General features: G+C 32.5%; 1 protein-coding gene across 3 annotated transcripts in view; it reads left to right on the forward strand.

Moving 5' to 3' along the window:
• The window catches only part of LOC148604148 (cholecystokinin receptor-like), a 101,450-nt gene extending 79,348 nt beyond the window's left edge, over positions 1-22,102 (forward strand). For 2 of the 3 annotated variants that reach the window (XM_088549855.1, XM_088549857.1), the window contains exons 2-3: positions 18,564-18,938; positions 19,917-22,102. In XM_088549855.1, coding sequence (XP_088405981.1) covers positions 18,564-18,938; positions 19,917-20,392 — 851 coding nt within the window. In that variant the 3' untranslated portion in view covers positions 20,393-22,102. Of the gene's footprint in view, positions 1-1,634; positions 2,015-18,563; positions 18,939-19,916 lie in introns of those variants that run through there. The other variant, XM_088549856.1, reaches the window with a different exon arrangement.
• The last annotated feature ends 5,244 nt before the right edge of the window (positions 22,103-27,346 follow it).

Below are 27,346 nucleotides of genomic sequence, written 5' to 3' on the forward strand. Positions count from 1 at the left end.
AAATATAAACCGTCTCAATTATAATAGAAACAATGTGTCCTAGGTTTTCTTTTTTTATTCGAAAAACATTTAAAATAAAGGTCTTACTTTTAACTTAAGTATATCATGCTTCAGTTATTTTAATCGCTATCATTTATTTGCGTAACATTCATTTCACCTTTCACTTTTACCTTCCATTTCCTTTTAAGATGATATTTTTTATTCCGTGTTTAATTAAGCCTTTTTAATTTCGTGTATTTAGTCAATAAGTTACTTTCTAAGAATAAAAGTTCTAGATGACCTGCTATGTGACGAGAAAATCTTTAAAAAATGTTTTTTTTATTCTTTAGTATAAAGTTGTATTTTAAAAAGATTTCAGTGTGGAACTAAACTCCTACAATCATCAAATATGACATCTTAAGACAGTTATCATTGAAGTTGAACTGTACAGCTCTGTCACCTCAGTGTTGCCTGGAATTTGAATTAAGATATTGAGCTTTGTCTTTGTTATCTTTTTTGTTCAACGTGTAATTGTTTCTTTTCCTTGATATATTATTAGCAGCTCGGCGGGTGTTTTTAGAAATGCTGAAGACTTTTACCCTGCCGGTGCATTCCAGTATTAGTTTCTCATTTATCTTTTTTGCTTTTTCGTATTAATATTGTTATTAAATGTTCTTTGTTGTGTGTGTCTATTTTCCTTATCTGGTCCCTAGAAAACATTCTTTTAATATCAGCTTAAATTTTGGTTACAATGATTCCTGGATTACATTCTTTTGATTACTGCTATAACCTTGGTTGCCTTGATTACTCTATTAAAGGGAACATTTTATTTAAACCTATTAAAACAATTTTAGATGAAATGGAAATTGAATTGGCAAAAGAAACGTGTAATATTGTTCAATTCCAAAATTGTTGGGCTGTTAATAAGAACTTGTATAAGCAATCTATCGAAGTCTATAGTGTTTAAAAAAGAATTTGTAATGGTTAATACAATGTTTGTAATTTTAAATAACACTGTTATAGGATCCAACTTTCTATCTGACAACAACTCAAAGGATCAATTTTGTCTAAAGTTTTGAATCTTTCCTCAAATACAATGTATGTTTCTCCTATTGGTCGGTTCCCGAATATATAATCATTAATGAATTTAAACCAACACAAGCTTAAACAAGTTTTCAATTGTGTATCAAAACAATTATATTTAATTTGTAGAACTATGTAATTTTGGTATTAATTGTTTTGCTTTTACTTCACGATCTACAGGAAAATAATTGTAGGAGATCAAAATATTTGTCAATGAATAATAATTAAAAAAACATGCATGTGTTCGATCAAGGTCATAAACCAATGTTTTATATGATGTATCCCAAGCTGTGATGACAATTTTGTTTCAATTCTATCAATGTTATGACATTAATCGGCAAACTAAAATGACATCACACTGATGGTATGACAACAAGGGAATCCAATAACACCAAATTGATAAGGAGGAAAAGACTCTGCGCAAGTGAACTAATGATGTGGTCGCTTAATGATTGGAATGTAAGCAGATTGATTGGCCGTTGCTTCCAATTTTTCTATTACGATTGTGGGTTATAAGTTGGTTGTATTCTAGTAGAAGGGTTTATAAACTTGGTTGATATTTCATTTAAAACTTTATTTAATTCAACATATGGATTTTATAAAATTTTGAGAAAATAATATAGAAATTATATGACAATGTCAAACTTTTCAAACTTTTCAAACATAACTAATATGTTAAGGAAAAGATCGGTTCCCTTTGATACCAACGGAGAGATCCGGATACCGTTGTACTCGATAATATTCATCATTTCAATCTTAGGAAATTCATTTGTGATTATGACTTTAGTACAGAACCGACGAATGAGAACTGTTACTAACGTACACTTAATGAATTTGTCAATTAGTGATCTACTCCTATCCATTTTCTGTATGCCTTTCACGCTGATACCCTTGTTAATGAGAAACTTCTTGTTTGGATCTGTTATGTGTGTTTTACTACGTTATTTACAAGGTTAGTCTATTCATTTTTTTATTTAGCTGGAAAAACGATTTTATTCCTTTTGTCGCTAGTATAGTTGATTCCTTATGTACATGTACATCAGTTGTTGATAATTTTTAGTTTGCTAAATTGAGAGTTTTTATGAAGTTAATAATTACCATATTATTATTTTTTTACCTTTCGTTGAGAAATTTAACTTTAACCTAGGCATTAAAATACTAATTGGAGTGAATACGATGCTCCAGTGTATGCGGTGTTTGTCAAGACTCGTTCTGTATAAAATGTGTAAAAACTTACTGATCTCTCGATATGGCTAAAGAACTTACATAAAATTTTTACTGAAAAAAAATCAATTTTTCTCATATAGTTAGGACATCACTTCAAGAGATATGTGGTCGTCATCATAGCCTAAGTCACTGACAAGGGATGTCAGTTTCCAATATGACAGACGTGCACTTTTTTGCCATACCTCCCCCTGTCATCTGAAATTAACACCACGATTGTTTTCTTGGCAGACATTGCTTATTTTTACAGAGTATATGTGTTCGTGAGTTTTTTAAGGGGTCCACATTGTTTGTTTTCTGTGGGAAAATTTTAATTTAACGTATTTTTATTTTACTTCCATTTTCCAAATATTGGCCAAAAAATACGACTTTGTATTGTAGCAGTAAGCTTTGACATTGAGTCATTAACCCTATCAAGTTTTGAAAATAAAAGCTTAAAGGCAACAAAAAAGCAATAACAACACTGGTCAAATGGTTTTTACACCAAAAATCGTCGTAGATAGATTTTATTTTACCTACAACTTTTTCACCTCCTGCCTAAATTCATTTTAATATAACGCTTTGTTACATTTTTGCAAAAAGCGGCTGTTTGACCCTTACGGTCTATTGTAAGTAACAATGCCGATTTAAAGCGACGGATTGAAAATGTCTACATCAGTTATGGACAAGATAACATAAAGAACACCAATCCAAGTTTGGTCTCATGGAAAATAGGTAGTTTCATGGAAGAGGATTTTGAAAAATAATAATACGAAAATCGCAAAAATTATTAAAAATGCTAAATCAGGGACAACATATTTCCTATATTTCAAAGACTGTACAAGGTAGATGGGAATAATCTTAGATTTATAATTTATTCAGTTCAATAAGATACATCTTCCTGAAAATTTCAGACCTCTATAGTATATTATAAAGGAGCAGCTATGTTTTGAGCGATCAGACATCAATTGAGAAAGTTTGTGCAACACATTATAAGCAACAATGCTACCAAGTTTCATTGAAATCTGTTTGGTAGTTTTTTAGGACACGACATTTAAAAAATGTAAACCGTCTCGACGACGACGGATGCCAAGTGATGGGAATAGTTCACGTGGCCCTTTGGGCTAGGTGAGGCATGCATTTATGCTTGTGTTATAATTTCAAAAACTATAGCCAAAAAGTAGAATACTTAACTACATATGCAAAGTTCATATTCAAGCTGTTTATGAAGCATACTGTTAAGGTAAGAATGTCATTTTCATAAGTTCTATAGTTAAGCCTATGTTTGGGCTATTTCAATTGCATTTTTCCTCTATATCAACATTAAGTTTTGAACACAAGACCTTTGATTTCGGTTTATTACGAAAACATATATTTGTTTATTTCATGCGAACACTATAATTCTAAAGAAAATTTGAATTATTGGGAACAACATTTAGGTATATTCTTGATATTTCCTTGTAACTGTACATTTTAAGATGTCTATAATTTTAGAAGCAGGGGATTTAGTGCAAATATAAAATCTGGTTTTATTAACCGCTTCAATCGGAAAGGTCATTTTCAAGTCAGATTTGCGATCATCTTAAACTTTCCGTTGTTTTCCTTGATTTTGCCAATTGTTATATCGACTTTACTTCTTTTGACAATAGATTTTGTGTATTGCCTTAAGTTTGCATTTAATTTCGGTATTTTTTTTATATCTATAGCACCTGCGTATGGAGTGTTCATATCACAACTCATACGTTATGCCAGAGCTTGCCGAAACTACGCAGACTTTTTGTATCGCGCTAGAACTCTAAAAATAGGCTTCTTGAACAGGTTTATGATGCTTCAAGATTTAAGTCATCACTACAGAAGTTTTATTGTCGTCATTATGAACTCGTGGATCGTTATGGTGTATCCATCAGCACCATGAAAACTGATTTATTCAACGGGTCATAGTTTTCCTTCCTCTTTTGTCTACCCCGGACTTGACTTTTTATGAGCAACACGGTGGGTGTTTCTAGAAAAGCAGAGAACGCTAACCCTACCGGTGCACCTGGTCCATGCTCCCAGTTTATAGTGGAGTCCGAGTTGCTCATTTGCTTTTGACACATTGTATGTATTTTTTCAGTTACTTTATGTTCTTTGTTGTGTATGTCTGTTTTCCATATCTCGTCTTTGTCCCTGGATTGCATTCTTTGGCTATAACCTTGGTTTTCTTGATTACTCTTTAATCTATATTTTCAACCCCTTCCTCCCCCGCGTCATTTAGAGTATACATATGCTAAAGCACACGATTAGGAATTCTTGATTCAAATTTATTTTCTTAATACATGAACAAAGCAATTTTCTATAAAAAAGTTTTGATACGTAAGGATGCTGTATAATTTTATGTTATCTTTATACTGCAAAAGTGCATTTCAATTGACTACACGACTATTCCCAGAGTAGTAATGAAGATTATAATAATTCAAAAAGGTTAAGCCCTTGGTTATGATGGGAATAATTATAAATTATACTTGCAAATATCAAGAGACATTTTCGTTATTATAGTCATTAGGACATATTCTGATAAATATGGCGATGCAATTGAAAAATACAATATCATTTAGACAAAATGAACACATGTTTTGAAATGAAACAACTGAAACTGTCTGTTGTAAATAACTTACTTTGAATAACTATTATTTCTTATTATAATGGTTCCAATAGTGAGTATGACCTCTCATTTTGCTTGGTAAAATGGGATCGTCAAAAATTGACAGTTCCAACCTACCGGTGCACCTGGTTCATGCTCCCAACTTGTAGTGGAGTCCGAGTTCTTCATTTACGTTTGTTACTTACTATGAATTATTTTAGTCACTTAATGTTCTTTGTTATGTATTAATTTAGTCACTTAATGTTCTTTGTTATGTATGTCTGTTTTCCATGTTTGGTCCCTAGACCACTCGGCCACTTAGAATTCATAAAAAAATAGCTTCCACTGGCCAAGTCATTCCTCCTCGTAGGATATATCTAGGATTGTATCTAAATTCACGATGTATGGTAGATAAAGGATAGCTCACATAGATATTGTTATGCAGGATAAAGGATAAGATGAACGATACGCATTAGAAAAGAAAACAATATTATACATACGTCTCAGAATGTGATGGCTATTCTCTGCACTGCTCCATCGAATTATAATTGAAACAGGGAAGATAATGTGATAAAAGGTAAAGGGACCACCACCTACCTTATCATGATTTTATTTAACTTACATTAAAATGCTGTTTTAGAAGTTTTTTTTATGAATCCTTGTTATTTATTCAAAGTTTTTAATAGAATAAACCTATTAAGACAAAACCTACAAAAAATAAAAAGAGCCCCTTTCCCACCAAAATTCAAAATGCTAATATGTCAAATACGAGTACACTGACCGATCTTTTTTTTTTCACTTACATTTTACCAGGAAAGGGCTCAAAGATTTAACAAACCCATGCAAAAATGTGTTTTTCTTAAACAGGATGGCGCACCTACTTAATGGAATTTATACTACTAAAATACTCCTACTTTCTTTTTTAAAAGGTCATTTCCGGGGAAAAGTTTTGAGTCAACCATATTTCAAAGCATTTACATATACAGAAAGTCAGGCATATTCTCTTTGAATAATAAAATAGAGTACACATTGCTACGCCCCTCAAAGACAAACTTAATATCAAATAAGATTGTATATGTATTTCGGCTGTAAAACCAATTAAGTTAAGCTTTTCGATTTTTCTTTCATTCATATCTTAATACTTTTTAACTATCTCTTTTTTCTTTCACAGTAGTAATGTAATTATCTTAGCAGTGACATTTTGTGTTGTTCTCGGTCAATTTGCGAAATAACAATTAATTAACCCTGTGCCATGAAGAACATCCTTAGAAAACTTTCAGTTAATAATCAACGTGCAGATTTGTTTTTTTCTTTTATCGTAATAGAAAACGTTTGCAATAAGTATAAATATATGTTATTGAAAATCATTGATGTGATACTTTACACAATGTTTTATGCAGTTTGATTTTTTTTCTATTTTGAGTCGAAAAGTAAAGCTCTTATAAAGAAAAAAATGGTATATCTAGTTCCTCTTCGTTTTGATACATATGAATTAAGTATCGGGCAGAAGGTGAAACATTGTATGGAAAACCCGCCAATTTGATGATTTAATTTGGTTATTTGCAACTTCAGAATCAAGTAAAAGAAACAAGATTTTTCGTATCATTTTGTTTAATTGAGTTATAAATTCATTGAAATGTACTTAAAATGAACATTTAAAGGCAGATAACTCTGTAAAAAATCTCATGTAGAAATTATATTGTCAGTTCGGTGACATGCATGTATCTGATTTTTTCCCAATTTTGCGTGATTCTTAGAAATACTTACTCGATGGAGTTTCATAGTTTTCCCATTTGCGCATTTACATGTAGATTGCTTTGTTGTACTCCAGGAAGAATAAATGACTGAAAATTAAAACCAGAGAATCGCCCTGATATATTTCAGTCTTGTATAGACACAGATATAGTATAGTGGGATGATGTATCAATTGTATTGATTCTTCCAATATATAGGAAGTCCAATTCTCAGTACAATAGAGATGGATTTCCACTAAACTTAACTCAACATTAGTGGACATAACTCGATCATATAGCATTTGACAGAGCATGAATAAGTGGGAAAATGATTTTTAAAAACTGCAGCTGCAACTCTTTCCTAAGACTCGGTGTCGTATAAACATGATTTTCACATAAACCAATAACATTTGAAATCGTACACTGTACTTATATTGGTAAAATGCAACAAACTTTATTTGTGTACTTTTAACGAGAAACCATATTGATAAAGCATTATTTGCAATTACCATTGTTTGATGTATATGACTATTTTCATTCCCAAATTATTCACTTTCCTTATATGTGCTGCAATATACCAGCGTCGCCGGTATACTGGGTTTACATCTCAGAGTTGATTAGAAACGATAAAATAGGAAGGTAGATTGTCAAATATGCCATCGTGATCTCATTATCTGACTTACTCTACATACAAGAAAAAATGTACCTTTTTCCACAATCTTAAAAAGTTCTTCTGTTGAGATCGAGACCTTATCGCAGATTCTTCTGTAGCATCGGAACAAATAATTGCACAGATGTTTTTTAAACTTTTTTTAGCCGTGTAGTGGCTTATGCAGAATTTATTATTATTCTACCTGCTATTACTCCTATCATAACAACAATTAGTTTCATCGCAACTACCATGGTCAATGTGGAAGTGCGAAAGGTTTGTTTAACCATTAAAACAGACTTTACACCCCATTTCAATTTGAAATACCAGTAGCATGTCAGAAACATTGTGGCATTTAATTTCTCCGGTGTATTCTTGTTTGTGCCACTCTTTATTGTTTAATTGCTCCTGTCTCGATTTGCGATTATAATTACAGTAATTTTGTTATAACTTTTTTTATTTAAGAAGCTTATAATAATAAAATAAATATCAAACTCAAACACAAACTTTTCACGTGTCAAAGTTTTCCTTTCCTCTTTCGACTACCCCAAACTAGACTTTCTATGAGCAACTCGGTGGATGATTCTAGAAAAGCAGAGGACGCTTACCCTACCGGTGCACCTGGTCCATGTTCCCAGTTTTTAATGGAGTTTAAGGTGCTTGCTCATTTGCTTTTGTTACTTTGTTTGTGTTATTTATGTTATTTTGTGTTATGAGGCTGACTTTATAGCTGATCTGATCAGAAAGAAAGAATATAGTTTGGATATATCCTTCAATCTCCGTTTCCGCTATATAGATGACGTATTATCTTTAAGCAATCCTAATTTCGGGGATTTGATACATCGCATCTACCCAAAAGAACTTGAGATAAAGGATACTACAGACACTGTGCAGTCAGCCTCATATCTTGACCTACACGTAGAAATCGATGATAAAGGAAAACTATTGACCACACTTTACGACAAATGTGATGAATTTTCATTCAGAATTGTCAACTTTCCTTTCACCTGTGGCAACATCCCTTCGGCTCCTGCGTATGGAGTGTTCATATCACAACTCATACGTTATGGCAGAGCTTGCCGAAACTACACAGACTTTTTGTATCGCGCTAGAACTCTAACAAATAGGCTTCTGGAACAGGTTTATGTTGTTTCAAGATTTAAGTCATCACTACAGTTTTATGGTCGTCATCATGAACTCGTGGATTGTTATGGTGTATTCATCAGCACCATGAAAACTGATTTATTCAATGGGTCATAGTTTTCCTTTCCTCGTTTGTCTACCCCGGACTTGTTTTTATATGAGCAACTCGGCGGGTGTTTCTAGAAAAGCAGAGGACGCTTACCCTACCGGTGCACCTGGTCCATGCTCCCAGTTGCTCATTTGCTTTTGTTACTTTGTATGTATGATTTTAGTTACTTTATGTACTTTGTTGTGTATGTCTGTTTTCCATGTCTGGTTTTTGTCCCTGGATTACATTCTTTCGATTACCGCTATAACCTTGGTTCCCTTGATTGCTCTTTGGTTACTTTGTTGTGTGTGTCTGTTTTCCATGTCTGGTTTTTGTCCCTGGTTTACATTCTGTTGATTACCGTTACAACCTTAGTTCCCTTGATTACTCTTTCACTGAATTTCCATGATGTTGATACCAAGATAACAACAAAGACTAAATTAAAATGATGGGAGATCGTCGAATTCGAATAATGACAAGCCACAAGACCAAAGCCGTGGCTAGGATCTAAGTAATAGCAACATGGACTATACTAGACTTAACTTTTCCCTTAAATGATCACAATATTAATTCCCACAAATTTGAAATAGAATCACGACAAAAAAAGGATGATCCTATTCCAAGAAATTCAATTGATTTCTAACTGTTTAACAATGTTGGTTATATAAGAAGAATATGGACTATTTATAATGCTGAAGTGGTGCAGAAAATAACACAAAGTAACCAGAAAAGAAAGGAATGGAAATATTAGTTACTTGAAGTAATGTTGATTTACATGGGATTTAATTACTTACGTTTTTTACAATTGCACGCGTTAATAAGAAAAATTATACAAAGTTTGGTGCGAAGATAGTAGTATACGATTTGAAAAAGGCACTACAATCGTCTTATCTTGTTATAGATGATATTTTGATTAGTTATATCATCGTTCAATAAGTACAATACTGCTATAGATATACAGAAAATTTTATTTGAATTATTATTTTTGCTAATGTTTTATTTATTACCGAAACCTCTAGTACAACACCTTGATTGCCATAATGTGTACATTTAATCTGGAGCACGTATCACTAAAATCATTTTTAAGATGATTTAAATTAATGCTTCATCTACAATAATGAATAAGTAATAGTATGTGTACATTGCATATATATCTATGAAACCTTTTTTGTTAATTATTAGTAAATAATTCATGCACAATCAAAAAGTATTTGATGGTAAATGTATCTTGTGCAAAAGAAAACTTCAGTCCTTAAAAAAGCAGTGGTTGTTCAATGGTTTAGGGTAAATTCTTCTGATGGCCTATATACTGGGGTATCAAAAGTTTATCATAATAGGTTAGTTTTGTGCACCAATTATGAATCTCAAGATGGTTAAAGCGATTTGAATTATTATAATCATTGCCAAAATCTGGTTAAGTTTAGAGCTGCTTATTTGTATTTCTTATGAATTTTACCTTTGTTTTAGGTATATCTTTTTTTATGTTTCCCTCTGCGTTCATCCATATTTCTTTCCGGATCTTTATCCAATAACTTCTTATATTTTTATATCGACTTCACAGTAATTATTTTTAATTTTAAAGTTTAACTTATAGTACTGTAATATAATTATTAGGGATAATGACAAAATGATCGACCTGGTCAACTCTAAACAATAGTCAAAAGAAATGGTAAAATTGTGTTAGTATAATGCCTGACTTAATTAATTTTAACTGATGTGATAAAAAAAAATGTAGATCTGGAAATCTTTAACCGAATTCTCACTAACATATTTGCACAGAAAGGAAATTAATATTTACAAGACAATTAAAAACGAAAGCCAAATTTAACAGATATATATTACACTACAACAAAGCTATTACAATATTTAAAATGATTATCATACCAGACTGAAATACTTTTGAGAGTATTGCACTTGACGAAACCGCAATGTAAACATAGCTATGTAATTTTATCTGTAGCTCAAAATATGACGACGGTACAAAGTGATCAGGATTTCAGTCCATCCTCCGTCCTTACCTACGTCTTTTCTGTCCATTTGTATCATAAATTTCTCTTAATTTGTTCTACGAATCATAGTTTCCTTTCCTCTTTTATCAACCAAGGACTTGACTTTTTATGAGCAACTCGGCGGATGTTTCTAGAAAAGCAGAGGATGCTTACCCAACTGGTGCACCTGGGCCATGCTCCATGTTTTAAGTGGTGTCTGAGTTGCTCATTTACTTTTGTTCTTTTGTATGTACAAAATATGTTGTTTTAGTTATTGTATATTCTTTGTTGTGTGTGTCTGGTCTATGTCCCTTGATTACTTTATTTTGATTTCCGCTAGAACACTAATTACTCTTTCTAAATCCTTGAATTGCATGAGGTATTTTTTATTGTTCTTGTACTCTAGTACATAATATTGTAAGTTTTAGTGTTACTGAAGTTGGGATGTTATCTTCGTAACATGTTTTATTAATGTCTCATATAGTTATAAACTATAAAGGCCTGAAATTCGAAATGCAATTTTGTTATGAACAAAGTAATTGTCCTTGTCGTTAAATTGACTTTGCTTCTGGCTCAGAAATGGAATAGGGAGTACCACCTTTATCTGAAACTCCCAATTCGTAACTTGATGTGGTATTAAAAAATTGCAAAACACGCAACATTCTTATAACCGACCCTTACTTCTCCAGTTTCCTTACAAACAAAACCTTCCATACAAGAAGTCACGATGACTCAATTTGCAAATCAATAAACTTAATATATGGATTAGAATACAACTTATGTGGTTTAATATATGTCGGAGAAACGCAAAACCGATTAAATAAAAGAATGTGCGGTCATCGTTCGGGAATTAACACTACCAAATTCCCGACAGTTTATCTTACGGATGCAATGACAACATCAAAAGTATAGGAAACCTTTCAAGCCAATATAACAATAGCATAAATGTGATGAATTTATTCGACAAAAATCCAAGACGGGAAAGGAGTCATGGTCATCGCCACTATACGTCATCTAAGTTACATGATGTTTCCATAGATGGTCTCCTTCCTTTCATACAAAAACCTCTAGGACTTCATCACATTAGAACCAAACTTTATTCTCTGTCGGAGTGGTTAAAGACCGCGAGGTCTTCAATTTTGAAACGAATGAAAGTTTCAATGAGTACCAATGCTACATCAGATTCCAAAGACCCCGATGTAGCAAAAACACTGTCTACTATACATGACAAATATGTTGTCGTACCAGCAGACAAAGCCCAAAATAACATTGTGTTTGTCTGCAAAACGTTTTACGTCCAATGTTTATTATTGGAAGTAGACGTAAAAAATAATATCAGTGATAAGACCTATAATGCTACCACTCTCTCCAAAGAAGAGATTGTGGAAAACCATAAATCTGTCCTATCCTCTTTTGGTCTCTCTACCAAGGACGATGATTGTGATTTGCTGTCTATGTATTGGATTCCTTATACCACAAGTATCCATACAAGCAACGTTTCATAGCTGGATCTGCAAAATGTACCACCAAACATCTTTGTTACTCCCATAGTGGTATTCATTCAATGTGGATCCTGACAAATTCGAAAGATCTGTTGGAGACAATCAGTTCGAGACTATTATCAGAATATAATAGCATTAAAACCTATGATTTTTCAATACTGTATACTTCTATTCCCCCTACTCAGTTAAAATCCCGACTTAAAAACATTATACATCGTTGTTTTTTCCAAAAAAGATGGCGCACCTGATACACATATATAGTTCTTGGTAGAGATTCATCACACTTTGTTAGAAATAATTCCAAATCATTTTCCAAATATACAGAGGAAGATGTTTACAAACTGCTGGAATTTGTAATCGACAACATATTTTGCCAGTGTGGTGGACGTGTTTTTCCAACAAACGGTCGGCATTCCAATAGGAACAAATTTTGCTCCTTCACTTGCTGAACTACTCCTTCACTCTTATGAGGCTGACTTTATATCCGATCTGATCAGAAAGAAAGAATATCGTTTGGCTATATCCTTCAATCTCAGTTTCCGCTATATAGATGACGTATTATCTTTAAACAATGGGGTGTGATACATCGCATCTTCCCAAAAGAACTTGAGATAAAGGATACTACAGACACTGTAAAGTCAACCTCATATCTTGACCTACACTAAAAATTGATAGTAAAGGAAAACTATTGACCAATCTTTACGACAAACTTTATGACTTTTCATTCAGAATTGTCAACTTTCTTTTCATCTGTGGCAACATCACTTCCGCACCTGCGTATGGAGTGTTCATATCACAACTCATACGTTATGCCAGAGCTTGCCGAAACTACGCAGACTTTTTGTATCGCGCTAGAGCTCTAACAAATATGTATGATTTTAGTTATTTTATGTTCTTTGTGTATGTCTGTTTTCCATGTCTGGTCTTTGTCCCTGGATTACATTCTTTTGATTACCGCTATAATCTTGGTTCCCTTGATTACTCTTTGATAAATAGCCATGAAAATTGTTTTTAATTTCAGCGTTACATGAGTTAAGCATTCAGTCAGTTAGGAAGAAGATTCGTTCACTGCTACTGGACTAATTTAATTATGAACTTAGTTTTTTTATTTTTTTAAAATCTATTTTAAATTGTTATTGACAAACTTTTTTTTACAACACAGATCAAACCTTCTTTGCAATTAAATTTTTGCTTAGTTGGTCAACTATTGCGTTGTTGAATGTACCCATAGATCATATTTTTTAAATGTAATTAATTATTTTTTCTTAATAGATCGTAACAACATTATCATAAAATTTAAATGGTATTCTCTCTCTCTTTTTTTTTTTTTTTTTTTTATTATTTTTTACATATATTACGCCCCGTGTTTTCTAAGATCATGACGATAAGCACTGAATGAATCTATATAATTTTCAGTGGTTGTAGGTTTCGATACAGATGGCGGAGGGCGAACGACAACATGGGATCCTAACGCTAAACCATTTTATTAATTTGACAGGTATATGATTTAGTGAATAGCACTCTTCAGACAGGATTCCATGATAAAGAACACATTTGTTTTTGGTTTAGTTTGTGCAGTGTTGTGTATTTTTCCTTTTGATTTGTTTTGTTTTGTTTTTATTTTACTGTTTGTGTTTTTATTTGCTTTGTTTGTTTGCATTTACCGTCGCCCTAGCAAAAAAAATAAACCGACGATATTTGGCTAATAGGGATGAAATTATTCCTTCAATAAGAAAGACTTTTTACAGCTTTGCAATAGAAAAGACCATTACAAACTAGATGCGTAAAAGCAAATGACAAGGTATGAACATTTGTATTTAACACAGTCATAGCGAAATTTGAAAAAAAGACTTTACCATAAATGTAGAAAGGGTTTGTATAAACGTCAAGAAAGAGAAAGTATCCAGCTTCTGTTGAGAATATTTTGCTAGTATGTGTTACCCTATATATCTTGGTTTTCTATTTTAATTTGTTCAAACAATTTCTTATCTTGACGAGAATGTCATTAGGGATTATTCTTGGCTTCCATTCTTCTTTACTGTATATTTTTCAATTAAACAATTAACAATTAAACTCTTTTGAACAAACATTTCATGCTATGGTGAAAAACTATATCATATTACGAGTTATATGACAAAACATCGCAAAAACGTTATTAGAACAATATTTTTAGAAATGTTTTTAGTCCTTTATATTCAAAATGATTTGCGTATGTTCAATACAAGTCGAAAACTTTAAATCTCTACTATCATTTCCAATCCCGACTTGATTGATGAAGAGACCTCCTAGAATGTATAGCAGTCTAATTGCACTTTAAATTGTAAAGACCCATTAAGACGGAAATGACTGCTTTATCAACTTGTATCTCCCATGACAGAGATGATCCATTTTGCAAACGTGAAAATCTTTGGTTGAATACTGAGGAAAAGTCTTCAAATACAATTTTGCGGTGTCTTTGTTTCTAAAGAACAAACAAGGAAATCAGATCGAAGTTTCAATTCTTAAATGCAAAATACAGACTACATCTAAGGCATGTTGTTTGTTAATTCATTCATTTAATACTGTATGTACTCTGTATAATGTTTATAAAGTTCTTGGTTAGAAAATAATATCAATGTATAATAACTGTTCAATTCAGGTATTTTGGCTTGTATTTATTTACTGCATTTTGCGATGTCGACGAAACTCCTTAAGTGAAAGTAGAAAAAAATGCGATATATATATATATATATATATATATATAGTCTCTCAGAATGTGAGTGTGACGACTCTATTTGCTACACTGCTCCATCGGATCAAATTGATACAGGGAAGATATATAAACGTATAGAAAGGTCTGAAAAATTCCCAACGATGTTAGAACTGTCAAATTTGCAAATTTTTGGTCGTTCCCTCCGCGGGACTCGAACTCGTACTGCTGTTTCTACTATGGCAACACCGCCTGCACAAAGTCCAGCAAAAACGAAAAAATTAGTCCTGGTTTTTACATCATTTTATTTCAAATAAATAAACAGAAAGATGTTCAAATGGAATTGTAATTTCGTATGGCGATCAACCGATTTCCTTTTGATTTATTCAGTGTTATAAGATATCTTATAACTTCTATAATTGTTTATAAAAACTTGTCTTTATTAAGTTGACTTTTAGTTAACAATACTAAGCCATTATAACCATGTCCGCGTAACTTGATTTAATTCCCTAGAATGGTTAACATTTTTTTCGTAATGATGGCAAGCCAAAACTTGCTGTTGTCAAATCTATTCCATAAACTACATTATCTGGAATAAGCAGATATGAAAACTCGATATCTTACGAAACAGCCACAACCTTATGTATGTTTGATGTGTTTAGATTTTATTATAACCTTACGTCTCAAATATATTTCCTTAATTTGTGATAGTTTCGGACGTAGATTATTCTTACTTCCGTATGTGGTTGATGTTTTAAATTAGGGTTTAGTCATTTTATTGAGTTTATGAGTATGAACCATATATATATATATATATAGTCAAATTGAGGTTCTTTTCTCCAGTAATTCGGACATCTAATATGTATCCCATCATTTGTAACAGCAGGCTTTTACTCTGCTTTTAAAATATTATATAAAGAATGTATTTACGATGAACAATTGAGAATTGCTTAGAATTTGTGTTTAGTCGTTATCCTTAGATTTCATCTTCTGATCACTGTACGAATCCAGGTTCCCTTAATTTTTCTTTAAATTTGACCTCCTCTCATGCTTTTTAATAATAAACTTTTGTTGGTAATAATAATCAAGGGTAGATTCGAGCCTGTCCAAAGTCCGGATTTATGGCTTCTGTATGTCTTGTTTCGTTTTTACTTTCAGTTTACTTGAGTATGTAGAGGCAATTATTTCGTTGTAAATGTGTATTTTGTAGGACAGCCGTTCATTAGAGATCCATTGGCGGTCTAGAGCTGACATCTCGGTTCGGTTGTTGTTCTTTGGACATATTCACTATATATTTTCTCGGTGGATTTGAAAAAAAAGCATAACTACTTGTACCTGCAGTATGTCTGGCAAGACTATCAGGGTGCTTATAAAAAATAAGGATAAAAAAAAGATTATTAGTAAACTGCATAACATTAAATGTAAACGTAACTTGTGTGATAACATTGCAACAGTGTTTTTTTACATGATAGAAAAGAATGAAAATACAGTAGATATGTCAAATGTGGTATGTCTGAAAAAAAAATATCTTCAGTACGTTTGATACAAATTATTTGCAGGAATTAAAAGTACTAATAAAGTTCTTTTTTAACTCCTGCTTGGTATATCGTGAAAATCAATTTTCTTATTTTATTCACTATATCTAGTTGGAGTGTGTGTTGTTTATTTTTGTGTTTATTTTTGTTTTTTTTTTATTTACTATGAATATTCTATTTTGTATTATTTGTTATTTGTTGCAAACAGCGTCTGGCGTTTTACTCTTACTCCCTAGATGCCAGTTACAGGCAGTCAAATATAGTCAGAGAAAAGTCAATGATTCGAATAACGCCTTAGAAAATTTTGGTTTTCACTACGCTAAGTATATGAAACATTTGTATATGAAATTTGAAGATTTGTTTCAAATATTTCCTGGAGTACATCTGTATGTGGTGTTATTGGGACTTTCGCAGATGAATATCATCAATGAGAAACGTTTGTTGAAAGAGTGGGTAAATATTATTTCAAATAAAACGATAGTAATTTTGAAGTGTACCAAAAACGTGTAGATCACACAACCGATACTTTTACAGGGTTTTTATTTGGTGTATATGCTTTTGTTTCAAGGATTTTATCACGAAGTGTTCATACATTTTGTGAATGTAAACTGAACATATTAGTTACACGTGAGCAGAACTGTTTATTTATACACTTTTGCCTTCTAACATACTTCGAAGAAATACTGCTCACTCAATTAACGAAAAATCTGTGAAATGGTAATGCCGCAATATATATAATTAATTATTTCGTTTAAAATCATTTCTCAATCAGCGCAAATTCTGGAAAACATATTACTGTTCAGACAATGACATTACTTCGATGGTACTAATTGGAAAACAAGTTATATGATCGGTTAATTCGTATAAAAAAGAACAGTTTTACATGGTAAACCTTTTATAAACTTAAATAAACATTCACGAAACGGATATGTTTTAAGACTAATTGCTATAAAACCAATGAAGTCAAGAAGATATTGGTAAAAATCCCCTTGATATAAGTATTAGGGTGGTATAAAAACAAAAACAAGGGGAAATGCTTCCGTCTGTCTTTAACTTCCACTTAATAACATTCAAAAGTATAAAGAACAGTTATTTATTAAACCCAGGCAGGTCCCATAACAACATTGATTTACTGGCAAATATATGCCAAATTTGTTTAATGTTCCTAAATTTACTTCTCTTGTTGTTAAAAAGGTGAAAAGAAATATTTAAACATACTACTACATTGATGGAGGACGAAATCCTAATAATGAATGCGAAATTATGTCATAGCTTGGAAGCACTGAATGCCTGATTTCAATCTGACAGGAAGTCACGTCCGTCGGAGTTTTCCATATAAATTTTGGTATTTTCTTCATCCAGAAGCTTTTATTATATGGTTTTCAATAATTGTTAAAGAGTAATCAAGGGAACCAAGGTTTTTAGCGGTAATCAAAAGAATGTAATCCAGGGACAAAAACGGGGTTGTTAAATGTTTTATTTTATAAGAGAAAAGAAGGCATATAATTGAAACTGAAATAATATACTCGTTGTACTTTGTAATATCAAATTAAGTATGAAATTTCCCATTATTCCCGATGCAAGAAACTTTGAGTTACTAATTTAATAGAAATGAAGTTATTATCTGTTTACTTAATTTTCAAACAATAAACGTCATTAAGGTTTATATTCTTAGGACTATAGCTTGCTTGTAAGGGTTCATTTGTCTACTGAAGCATTGTATTATATAATGTTGTGAAAAATCTAATTTGGTCTATTAGATTTAAAATCTGCAGATTTGTTCTCAAATATCACGTATCATATTCTCAATTGCCATGCAATTTAGACCAAAAAAAAAAAAAAAAACTTATGAAGCTAAATTGAATGAAGATTGTAGGAGGATATCAAGAACCAATATACCTTTTACCCTTTTCAGAATGTGTACTTCTTTTTCGTAGACATTTTGTCTGTTGCACTTTTGTTATATTTTCGTATTTCAAAATAATAAGAGTACTTTTTACATCTTTCACCTTGTTTTATTGTTCGATGATATAGAATAGTATCATTCCATGCTGATTAAAAAGTATTTCTATGACAAATTATATGTTTTATGTTGTATCTGGTATGGGAAAACGGTAAAGAGAATGAACAAAGAGTTTGTGTACATGTATTATCTAAATCAGACGTTCGTAGGGTGTATATATATAATGCATTATTAAATTTTATTAATAAGACATAAATAAAATTTTACTGTCTTAGTGTTTTGGCATACACTTATTTTATTATTTCCACCGAATTTTTGTGAATGGTCCTGCCCTTTTTTTTTCTTTTTTTCCTTAAGTTTTAAGTATTTCTACCTCTATCCATTTCAGGGGTGTCTGTTTGTGTTAGCTGTTACACCCTTGTAGCCATATCACTCGAACGCTTCTTCGCAATATGTTATCCTCTTCGCTCCAGGAGGTGGCAAACTCTATCACATGCGTACAGGTCTATTGTTGGTATATGGATATTCGCACTGGTGTTGATGATACCAATAGCGGCCAGTCAAGAATTATTTACGTTACGAAATGGGAATCATGCATGCCGTGAGATATGGCATGATGATTTGAGATCTCTAGAGACAGCCTACAGTATATTGTTGTCAGTGGTGTTACTTGTAATTCCGTTACTCGTCATGGGAATAGCTTATGGTGGCATATCGTATAAGTTATGGTTCACAATGAGACAACAGATCCAACAAAAATCAGGTATTTATCCTCATTAATCCTATACTAATGTCACTGTTCCTTGTTTTTGATATTCTGTAAGTAATAATTATCAAACGATGATTCCAGTTATCAATTCTACCAAGGTCAGACCAGAGGCCAAACAAGGACTCATTACTGAAAGAGTAATCAAGGGAACCAAGGTTATAGTGGTAATCAAAAGAATGTAATCCAGGGACAAAGACCAGACATGGAAAACAGACATACACAACAAAGAACATAAAGTAACTAAAATCATACATACAAAGTAACAAAAGCAAATTAGCAACTTGGACTCCACTAAAAACTGGGAGAATGGACCAGGTGCACCGGTAGGGTTAGCGTCCTCTGCTTTTCTAGAAACATATCGCCGAGTTGCTTACAAAAAGTCAAGTCCGGGGTAGGCAAACGGAAGGGAAAGGAAAACTATGACTCGTTGAATAAATCAGTTTTCATGGTGCAGATGGATACACCATAATGATCCACGAGTTCATGATGACGACCATAAAACGTCTGTAGTAATGACTTCAATCTTGTAGCAACATAACCCTGTTCCAGAAGCCTAATTGTAAAAAGACTAGCACGATAAAAAAAAAAGTATGCGCTTATATGGCAAGCTCTGGCATAACGTATGATATGTGATATGAAAACTCCATACGCAGGTGCTGAAATGATGTTGCCACAGATGAAAGAAAATATGTAAACAGAAAAAAAAACATTATGCGAAGTAAATCACACATATTACAATATGAAATGATGAACTACAAGTATTATAAAACAAGAAAAGTATTATGAACATATTTTAGCATACAAATAGCAACAAAACCAAATTTGTTTCCTTTTTTAGTTTCAAAAATAAGAAATGGAAGATTTTAATCATTTGAAACTATCTTGAAATATTTATTTAACACTGACTAAATCCTTCAAAAGTTATGTTTAAAAAGAATTGTCTTAAATCATTCTTTATATTGTTTTATTTAGATTCTACAGACAGATTCATAGATACTGACCCAGAGAATGTTAGTAAAAAATTAAATGGAGGTGTGACTATTTGCTTACGTCAGGCAAATCAACGTTCAAATAATAGGAACCGAAAACGTGTCATCAAAATGTTGTTTGTTGTTGTATTTGAATATTTCATATGCTGGACACCCCTGTACATCCTTGATACGTGGAAGACTATAGACTATATATATATTCATTATCAAGTATCTGACATGGCTTGGTCTCTTGTATTGTTGTTATCCTATACATCCTCATGTATTCATCCAGTTACTTACTGTTTTATGAACAAAAATTTCCGAAAAGCATTTCTCGGTGTTTTTCGCTGTTGCTCTGTAGGGACTAATACTGTATCGAGATCTTGTACTGAAGTTAGTCATTTCAATTCTACGACATCGCCAACTGGTAAAAATAAAACAAGGAATGGTTTACTTTCGAGGGAATATACATACTAACGTAAAGTAGAATCGAAGACTTTACTACAGATTACTGATTTTAAGATGTTGCAGCTACATATTTACTTTTGATAAAGTCCAGCTACATATTTACATTTACAGTTTAACTCTTTTATGTATTTTATTTTATGATCATTGATAAAAAAACGCCATCTTTGTTTTCTGGTGAAGTTCCTATGAACAAAACATTATGTCGTCTAATTTTTTTTGTCTAAATATATTGTAAGAGATTCAGCGCGCAGTAAAACCTAGATTTACCCACCATTTCGTTTGAAATGCATACATCAAGTCAGGACCATTGCGGTAGCTGCTGCTCCGGTGGTTAAATATATATTTTGCTACATTTATTTTGAACATGACTTGCATATGGATTGAATTAGTGTTCGGTCGTTTTGTTCTTACCTTTCTTTTTACACTAAGTAACTGAATAGACTTTTTTTTTAATTTCTGATCCAAATATATAATCTGTTCCAAGGATAGACATGGCCTGGTTCCACATTTACTTTGTATGAATCATTTTGGTTATTTTATGTTCTTTGTTTGTATTTTTCTGTTTTTCATGTCTGGTCATTGTCCCTGGATTACATTCTTTTGATTTTCGCTAGAATCTTTGTTCCCTTGATTAATCTTCACTACATCAATAAGTAAAAAAAGAAATTAGTGTTATATATGCATGTACGTTTTTCGGAATTTGTATAAATTTGATATTTTGTTTATCATATTATAAGATTCCCATGCAATTAGTTTAAAGCAACATATATTTTACACTTGAATGGAGTTAAGGGTTGGCTTTAGGCAAAAATGAGTAGGACATTTTTACTTAATTCATGAAGGTCATTAATCATTTTTTTTTAAATATTAAAAAAAGTATCCGTTCAAACGAAACCATACTTTAAATTTTATTTTAAAAAAGCCAAATTGATTAGTGAACCAATGAAATCGGAAAAACAAACTATTCAACTAATCATTATTCTGCATTTTTATTATTGTCACTTTCAATGGCTAACTGTTCTCTTTTTTATTTTTTAACTAATGACACGATGTCATAACATCGTCAAAGTTGAAATGTTCACACGGTTGAAGTAAGATATATTTCAATTTCAAAATAAATTATGAGTAAGTGCTTTGGCTGTAGTCCATTTTCACAACAAAATGAAATTTACAGATTGAAACTTGAATACTATGATATTAGGTAAATTATACGTCTATAAACATTTAACAGTTATCAAAATATTGCTAAATCTCTGGTTTTTTTTTGTTTTTTTTGTTTTTTTTTGTTTTTATTTTTATTTTTTTCTTATTTTAAGCTTGATATACAGCTAATTTCGACTTTAACATGTTTATTGGTCTTTCTGGTAAAAATTAATCGATGGCGTCTGATATTTACTTGTTTCATTATTATTTATAATATCTATAAAATATTTTGGAACGTATCATTATCTACAAATATGCCTAACTTACAAGAACATGACAAGTATATTTTTGCATATCTCAAAAATAAATAAATATTATTGCTACTATGTGTGTGTTGTCGTTTTTTGTTTTTATTTCGTAAGATTTATAAGATTTCTGAATTGTTTCGATGTTTTTTGTTGGCTTGTTTTATGTTTTAGTCTTCGTTTATTCCATTTTTTTCCTATAAAATTGTATAGCTACTCTATCTTTTTTCTTGTAATAACTACGAAATTTTACAATAAACGGTTTATTGTCTTTCAGGCTTTTAAATAAAAAAAAGTAATCAAGGGAAGAAGCTAGCGGAAATCAAAAGAAAGTAATGTGGGAACAAAGACCAGGCATGATAAACAGACAAACTCAACAAAGAACATAAAGTAACTAAAATCATACATACAAAATAACAAAAGTGAATGAACAGCACCACTAAAAACCTGGAGCATGGACTAGGTGAACCGGTAAGGTGGGTGTCCTCTGCTTTTCTAGAAACACCAGCTGAGTTTCTGATAAAAAGTCCAGTCCGTGGAAGACGAAAGAGGAAAGAAAAACTATGACACATTGAACACATCAGTTTTCATGGTACAGTTGGATACTCCGTAACGATCCGCGAAATCATGAGGACGACCATAACACATCTGTAGATATGACTTCAATCGTGTAGCAACATAACCCTGATACAGAAGCTTAATTGTAAGAAGACTAGCACGATAAAAAAGGTCTGCGCTTATATGGCAAGCTCTGGCATAACGTATGATATGTGATATAAAAATTCCATACGCCGGTGTTGAAGGGATGTTGCCACAGATGAAAGGAAAGTTGACAATTCTGAATGAAAAGTCATCACGTTTGTTGTATAGTTTGAACAATATGTTTTATTTACCATCGATCTCACAACTGTCAAAGAGGGTCTACAGTCCTACCACAATACTTGTTACACTTGTAGTGGTATTAATTCAATTTGGATCCTGAAAAATTCGAAAGAGTTTTTGGAGACAATCAGTTCAAAACTATTATCTAAATATGATAGCATTAAAACCTATAATTTTTCAACACTATACTTCTATTCCACATACTCAGTTAAAATCCCGACTTAAAAACATTTCACATCGTTGTATAAAGATGGTACACCCAGATACAAATATATAATTCTTGGTAGAGATTCCTCATACTTTGTAAGAAATAATTCCAAATCATCTTCCAAATATACAGAGGAAGATGTTTACAAAATACTGGAATTTGTAATCGACAACATATTTGTCCAGTGTGGTGGACGCGTTTTTCAACCAACGATCGGCATTCCAATGGTAACAATATGTGCTCCTTTATTTGCTGACCCAGTCCTTTACTCTTATGAAGCTGAATTTGTAGCTGATCAGATCCATCAGAAAGAATATCGTTTAGCTAGATCCTTTAATCTCAGATTCCGCTATATAGATGACGTATTATCTTTAAACAATCCTAATTTCGGGGATTTGATACATCGCATCTACCCCAAAGAACTTTTGATAAAGGTTACTACAGATACTGTAGTACTGACGTCAGCCTCTTATCTTGACCTACACTTAGAAATCAATGATAAAGGAAAACTATTGACTGAACTTTACGACAGACTTGCCGAAACTACGCATACTTTTTATATCGCGCTAGACCTCTAACAAATAGGCTTATGGAACAGGGTTATGCACCTAAAGATTGAGGTCATCACTACAGAAATTTAATGGTCGACATGAACTCGTGGAGCGTTGCGGTGTATCCATCTGCACCATGAAAACTGATTTATTCAACGGGTCATAGTTTTTCTTTCCTCGTTTCTCTATCCTGGACTTGACTTTTTATGAGCAACTCGGCGGGTGTTTCTAGAAAAACAAAGGACGCTTATCCTACCGGTGCATCTGATCCATGTTCCCAGTTTTTAGTGGAGTCCGAGTTGCTCATTTGCTTTTGCTACTTTGTATGTATGATATTAGTTACTTTATGTTCTTTGTTGTGTATGTCTGATTTCCATGTCTGGTCTTTGTCCCTGGATAACACTCTTGTGATTACCGCTATAACCTTGGTTTCCTTGATTACTCTCTCTAAATGTAGGTCAAGACATGAGGCTGAGTTCTCAGTGTTTGTGGTATCCCTTATCGCAAGTTCTTTGTGGCAGATGGGCTGTATCAAAATCCCCGAAACTAGGAGTGTTTAACAATAATACATCATCTATATAGCGGAAACTGAGATTGAAGGATATAGCGAAACGATAATCTTTCTTTTGATCACGGCGCAAAAATGCAGCGGGGTTAAAGTACTTCGGCGTGATCACAATCCCCCTCTTTAAAATATGGCCACTGCAGAAAAAAATAAACTAAACACATCTTCAAATCAGTTGAAAAACCTTGGTCTGAGATCCGTAACAACGGAAATAGAGAAACAGAATATAAATTACATAAATAAACAAACAAAGGACTACTAACAGTTAACTGACATTCCAGACCAGTTTACGCCTTTAAAAAATGTATGTCCCCATCGTATGTAAAATTAATCCCAATTCTTTCCATGCGGGGTGTAGAATCACGATACATTCAAAAAGGACACAATCCATGCCATGCTTTTAAATATAGTGTTTTGATTTTTATGTAAAGACCTTACAAACGAATCAATGTTAATACAAAAAATGCATTCCTTAACGATTTTACAATAATATCATTACTATATCCCTTTCGAGTGAGCCTGTTCAACGGTTTAGTTAAATCATTTGGTTAGTGTTGGGCTTCCTGTGCTGTGTGTAGAATATTATCATAAAACAAAGATATACCATCGCGTATTTATCCTTTACAAGAACATCTGTATTTGAGAGTGAGTTTCTTGTGTCGGTTGAAAAATTTTGTGAATGTTTTACGAGCTTATGATATCGAAAATCTTGATATAGTAATTTACCGGTTATATAAAGATCCCTTTCGTTAAAATCCGAAACAGTGTTACAAATACGAGTATATCGAACCAATTGTGATATGTAAGCACCATGTTGGCAATAGGGAATAAAAATCACCATTTTATCGTAAATTGTAGTTTCAAGTTTACCATTATTAATATAAATACTAAGATCAAGAAACGGAACTAACCAATATTTGCTTTATTCAAAGTTATTTTTACTGGATATTTATATTTAAGCCATAATTTTTAAAGACAAAATATCGTCCAACTGTCTAAAGGTGTCAATATTATTTTCTACAGATTGTTGTTTGGAAGGTTATTTATTAATTCCAGGCGTAAATTGTGTTTTGTAACAGAATCAGAAGAAGGTCCGCAAATAAGAGGTGCACAGAGAATTCCAATAACGGCGGTTTCTCCAAAGCGTATGGAAATGTTGTCTCACAGAAATTCGAGTGCTGTATCAAAAGAAGTCCAGCCAACGTAAAAAAAAATGATATCAATAATTCGAACAAGTATATTTATATCATGATTAATTAAATAACTGTGTGAAAAGATATGTGATTTTTTGTTTTATAAGATTATGTGGAAGTGTAATGTATATAGTTGAAAAAAAACTCTGAACAGATTCGAATGATCCAACATGGGCATTTAATTTATCAAGGACTACCAGTGATGTTTTTAAAACTAAAAAAAAGTTAATTCAAATATTTTCCTACGCTGTGTTACAAAAAAAAATGTATATCAGATTTTATGGTATTTAGCACACTAGTAAGTAAAATAGAAAGTCTAGTTGTAGAGCAATGACTTGAAGAGGAAATGAATCTATATTTATAAGGTGATTTGTAAAATTTGCGAAGCCAGTACATATTAGGAACTTCAATGCTTCTAGACTCAGCTGCTAACGACATAACGACGAGTTTGTGTTTGTTCACAGTTCCACTCTCTGAAAATTAAGTCAGTTGGAATGCTGGAGACTTTGTAATTTCTTTTTTGTAGAATTTCAATATAAAATTTACGACAAATAACAGTAATACTATTTGTAGCATAAGTACAATGTTTATCTGTAGGTAATAAAATCTAACTGCAACTGACCTCCTACTAAAATTAATCAGGAAAAGTGAAACTTATCTTAAGCGTCTGTAAGAGTAATCAAGGAAACCACGGTTATAGCGGTAATCAAAAGAATGTAATCCAGGGACAAAGACCAGACATGAAAAACCGACATACACAACAAAGAACATAAAGTAACTAAAATCATACATACAAAGTAACAAAAGCAAATGAACAATTTGGACTCCACTAAAAACTGGGAACATGGACCAGGTGCACCGGTAGGGGAAGCGTCCTCTCGAAAAACCCGCCGAGTTGCTCATAAAAAGTCAAGTCTGGGGTAGACGAAAGAGGAAAGGAAAACTATGACACATTGAACAAATCAGTTTTCATGGATACACTGTAACGGTCCACGAGTTCATGATGACGACCATAAAACGTTTGAAGTAGTGACCGGAAGGACTATATTTGAATGGAGAGTTTTTGCAAGAACAGTCAGGTGGTTAAGCCTTGAAGGCCTCAATCCCGAGGTTCTGCAATAGCCTTTTATAATTGAAATTAGTGGTCAGCGAAAAGAATAAATATAATATTTACTTAGACGTTAAATGGGGTGTTGAAGTCATTTGCAGTGCGGAACTGTACAATTGTCAATAAATATCCTTTTATTGAAATCATTTCTTAAAGAAAGGTCATGATATTAGCAACACTTTCAGATTTAACATAGATCTTAATCCAAAATACTGTATGAAAGCATAATTTAACCAATGGAAACCAAGATTCTAGCGGAAATCAAAAGAATGTAATCCAGGGACAAACACCAGACATGGAAAACAACAAACTCAACAAAGAACACAAAACAACCAAAATAATACTTATAAAGTAACAAAAGTAAATAAGTAACTCGGACCCCACATAGACCGGTGGCATGGACTAGGTGCATCGGCGAGGTAAGCGTCCTGTGCTTTTCTAGAAACACCCGCCGAGTTGCTCATAAAAAAAGTCCGGAGTAGACGAAAGAGGGAAGGAAAACGATGATACATGTACGTTAAACTAATCAGTTTTCATGATCAGATAGATATACCGTAACGATCCTCGAGTTAATGGTGACGACCATAAAGCTTCTGTAGTGATAACTTCAATCATATAGCAACATAGCCCTGTTCCAGAAGCCTAGATGTAAGAAGTCCAGCCAAATACAAAAAGTCTGCGTAGTTACGGCAAGATCTGGCATAAATTGTAAGTTGTGATATGAAACCTCCATACAGAGGTGATGAAGGGATGTTGTCACAGTTAAGGAAAGTTGGCAATACGGAATGAAAAGTCATTGCGTTTGACGTATAGTTTGATCAATAGTTTTGCTTTACCATCAATCTCTAAGTGTAGGTCAAGATATGAGGCCGACTTCACAGTTTCTGTAGTATCATTTATCTCAAGTTCTTTGGGATAGATTCGATGTATTAAATTCTCGAAACTAGGATTGTAAAACGATAATACGTCATCTATATAGCGGAAACTGAGATCAAAGGATCTATCTAA

This window comes from Perna viridis, chromosome 10 (assembly GCF_037379345.1).
Source record: "Perna viridis isolate PV_CMFRI_1.1 ecotype Kerala chromosome 10, ASM3737934v1, whole genome shotgun sequence".
NCBI lineage: Eukaryota > Metazoa > Mollusca > Bivalvia > Mytilida > Mytilidae > Perna > Perna viridis.